This window comes from Solenopsis invicta, chromosome 12 (assembly GCF_016802725.1).
Source record: "Solenopsis invicta isolate M01_SB chromosome 12, UNIL_Sinv_3.0, whole genome shotgun sequence".
Lineage (NCBI taxonomy): Eukaryota > Metazoa > Arthropoda > Insecta > Hymenoptera > Formicidae > Solenopsis > Solenopsis invicta.
In genome coordinates, this window is record NC_052675.1 from 3,150,467 (window position 1) to 3,154,592 (window position 4,126).

Genomic DNA, 4,126 nt, shown 5'->3' on the forward strand with positions numbered 1-4,126 from the left:
CTGAAATTCTTGCTTCACCATGTTTGACACCATGTTTGTCCTATTAATTCTTCGGAAATACCTGGTTTATAATTTTTTGAAGACAACCAATTACTAAGAGATTTGACGAAAGGTAAACACTTGAGATAGCTTTGTCTCACAAACTCATAAGCTGCTGGAGAGTAAAAATGTAAGGATCTGGCAAAATTTTTTAATTGAGCAGGAAACGCAATCGTAGTTTGTTTTTCTTTTATTCGAATTATCAATTCTTGTAAATGTTCAGGTAATTCCTAATTAAGAGAAAAAAGTAGTTATAAAAATTTTTGAATATTTTAAGTTAACCACAACCGTTTCATAATATAAAAAAATGATTAAAATTTAAATTTTTTAAATATTTCTTATAAAATATACAATTTTTAAAACTGTACCGTTACTTATAAAATAATAAATTAAACTTAAAAATAAAGACATTAAGATTATATATTTGAATTGGGAAAGTTTAAGTTTTCAAACAATTTAATTTATTAAATCTGTTTAAAAAATAACATTTATTGACTAAATGACTATTGGCAATTATTAAAATGACTATTTTCAAACAAAATAAGCCCTATGAAATAAAAATAGGTTTATCAGTCATTTCTGCATCCTATGTAAAAATAAACAATGCATATTAACATAGTTCAATGGACTGCAATATATGATGCTAATGATTGTATATTTAAATTTCTCTCATAATTACACACTTTATGGTTCAATTATAGTACAAAGTACATTTTATATAAAAACAATTAAACATAAAAATACAATTGATTGAAATATAATTACAATTTATATTTAATTATGTATATTAATTATATTTATACTTATATTTAAATATAATTTAATTAAAATTAATTATAGTTATTAATATTAAATAATATTACAGGAAAAAATTATATGAATTTTTCCATTACATAATATATGATTGAAATGTATATTGAAACTGCACTGCAACATATAATTACAAATTTACCTGTAAACATTCAGCAGCTTTAGAAAACTGTTTCTCCTTCACGGTTTTGATTAGTTCTCTTATATTAGTATTTATTTTTTCTTTTCTAGTTAACTTCATATGGATAGCAGATTTTTTAGATTTTTCAGCAGCCATAACTCTTACAAATCGCTCCCAAGCTTCATCTGAAGCGAAGTGCTTTCTTGAAAAAGACTCTGACTGACTTCCGACCATAAAACGAAATTTTGTTGGGTGAATGTTGACCACAGATGATTTTCTAAATATCAATAATACAATTAATAATACAGTTATTTTATAAAATATTAAGTTTAAAATATTCAGCAGTAAAAAAATTTTACAAAAATTCTAATGTACCTTTTAATACCATTTCTGGGACTTAAATGATTATGTGTCTCAAAGCCACTAGTATTCGTATTTGTTGAAAATGTATTTTCGACACTTATTGCCGTATCTGGATGATTCGTTATGTCATCAAGTATTTGAGTAGGTACGTTGTTGATTGGTGAAGATAATTGACCGTTTCGATTAAAAGGGACAGCAGTTGATACTAAACGTCTTAAAGTTGTGTATCCATCAGTCTGATGAAATGAATCTTCATGGAAGTGATCGCTACATATGCTGGCTGTCTTACAAACCGTTGTTACACCAATAGCTTCCATCCATTTCTTTTTCATTTCAACATTAACAGGAAATCTGTAATTCGGAATTAAATATAGTCAAAATCGAAGATGATGGAGCTAATTTGAATAAATATCAAATATAGAACAATATTTGGCATTTTTATATGAATTTTAGGTTAAGGTATTTTGGTAATACACACTTCGAATAACAACCCTGCTTAAAAAGTCGAATAAGAAATGATAGAAATATATAGAAATTTGATAGAAACTCATAGGTTCAGATAAAATTACATAAGATTTCTATTAAATTTTTATACGTTTCTATTATTTCTTAGCCGTTTTTTTTTTGTACTTTTTAAGCAGAAAATAAATTTATCAATATTTGTTAAACTTACTTGTGAAAACTTCGAGATGTATCAAACGGAATAGATTGTTTGTTGCACACAACACACGTATTTGTCATTTTATTCTCTATTATGTCACAGCGCTTTGCTTATTAAATTGCTCGTCTTCTTTAGTCATGTGGCTGCGGACTTCCTCTAAGAATGGTGTCTCCAAAAATCAAACGAGAGAGAAAGTATCAAATGATGATTTGAAGTCAGAATAAATGCATAAAAGCTATATGCAAGATTAATAAATTTTTACTACAACCAGCTACAACCATGTTGAAGGATAAACTTCCCCTCAATAGTCTCAATACGATACCTCCCCACTCAGCTCCATTCAGCTTGATGCGCGCGCAACATTAGACAAAGATAAAGATGCTATACTCATATTCTTTCTCTTTCTATTGCCTAACGTTTTCCACTTACGGGAGCCCCATGCCTATTACACAACTTGCTCAGGATCGTTGATAACATATGAAATGTCCCTTTGCAAAGGGGCATTTTTGTTCCCCTCTTAAAATTTTACTTTTATAATCATTAATAAACAAGATATTTTTAAATAACTTTGTTAAATTATCTGATTTATAAAAGATTGATAATGCAAAATTTGTAATTGTGTTAATTTAGTCGACATATGCTTTTGTACGTATTAAAAGATTGTAATCATGTATTGTGAAATAAAATATTCAATCCGACTAAAAGTTTAAAATTTTACAGTACATTTTTCTTTACAAGTGTAAGATACAAACAAATTGACTAACTGCGGCCGTTTATTAGAAAAGCATGTATCTAATAATAAACAATTGCGGTTGACCAATAGCTTATTACTTTTCTATTAAAGTAAAAATTGTAGATAAGGAGTTAATGCTATAATCAAGTGATTTATATAAAACTTGTAAAGCATTCAAGATATTTAATTTTTTTTAATAATTCAGTTTCATGAAAATATTTGAAAAAAATTCACTATCCCAAAATTTTATTAAAATATGGAGAAACTGCTATAGCGTGCTATTATAGTTATTGAAATATCTGGTAGCCAACGTTTTAATAATTTACATTGCATCATTGCATAAAATTTTATTAATTTTTTTGCAAAATTTGGTTTATATATATATAAACCAAATTTTATATATATATATATATATATATATATATATATATAAATATATATTTATATATATATATATATAAATAAATCGCCACTTTTTCAAAATTTTCGTTTTTCTTTTGTAGGCTAAGTACTTATCGGATTGCCGTATATATATATATATATACGGCAATCCGATAAGTACTTAGCCTACAAAAGAAAAACGAAAATTTTGAAAAAGTGGCGATTTATTTCTCAACATAGTCTCCTTTTAGCTCGATACACTTGACCCAGCGATGCTCCAACTTCTTTAACTCATTTAAAAAATACGTTTTCTCGAGGTCTGCAAAGTAAGCCTCCGTGGCGGCGATGACCTCCTCATTCGACTCAAATTTCTGCCCGGCGAGTGACTTTTTCAAGTTTGGAAACAAAAAAAAGTCGCACGGGGCCAATCTGGAGAATACGGTGGATGGGGCAGCAGTTCGTAGTGCAATTTGACCAATTTGGCCGTGGCGACGGCGGAGGTGTGAGCCGATGCGTTGTCATGGTGGAAGAGCACTTTTTTCTTCACCAAATGGGGCCGTTTTTTCTGCAATTCGGCGTCGAATCGGCCCAATAATTCAGCATAGTAGAGCCCTGTGACCGTTTTGCCCTTCTCCAGGTAGTCGATGTATATCACACCTTGAAAATCCCAAAAAAGTGGCAATCACCTTTTCGGCCGATAGGACAGTTTTCGCCTTCTTTGGAGCACGTTTGCCGGGTGAAGTCCACTGTTTCGACTGTTCCTTGGTCTCTGGTGTGTACCAGTGGATCCATGTTTCGTCGACAGTCACGAAACAACGCAGAAACTCCTTCGGATTGCGCTTAAACAGCGTTAAACACTGCTCTGAAGTGGTTTCACGGTTGCGCTTGTTGTCCGGAGTGAGCAAACGCGGTACCCATCGCGCCGACAGCTTTCTCATGCCCAAAATTTCATGCAGGATATGATCCACGCGGTCTTTTGAGATTGTTTCAGCTATCTCGCGCACCTTCAATCGGTCGT

At 30.7% G+C, this 4,126-nt stretch overlaps 1 protein-coding gene across 1 annotated transcript; it reads right to left on the minus strand.

Annotated features, from left to right (window-relative positions):
- Window positions 1-675: 675 nt before the first annotated feature.
- On the minus strand, window positions 676-2,863 carry LOC113003520. The gene is made up of 3 exons (XM_026133217.2): window positions 2,007-2,863; window positions 1,346-1,684; window positions 676-1,247 (listed from the first exon to the last, which is right to left on the minus strand). The coding sequence occupies exons 1-3, from the start codon at window positions 2,072-2,074 to the stop codon at window positions 980-982; spliced, it is 675 nt and encodes a 224-aa protein (XP_025989002.2). The 5' UTR covers window positions 2,075-2,863; the 3' UTR covers window positions 676-979.
- Between the last annotated feature and the right edge of the window lie 1,263 nt (window positions 2,864-4,126).

What these genes read in the sequence shown, in the direction of transcription:
- LOC113003520 (XM_026133217.2), bottom strand. Translation starts at nt 2,074, where the DNA reads ATGACAAATACGTGTGTTGTGTGCAACAAACAATCTATTCCGTTTGAT. An exon ending in ACATCTCGAAGTTTTCACAA is followed by an intron (nt 1,685 to 2,006) that starts GTAAGTTTAACA and finishes TCCGAATTACAG; the next exon opens with ATTTCCTGTTAATGTTGAAA. An exon ending in CCCAGAAATGGTATTAAAAG is followed by an intron (nt 1,248 to 1,345) that starts GTACATTAGAAT and finishes ATTGATATTTAG; the next exon opens with AAAATCATCTGTGGTCAACA.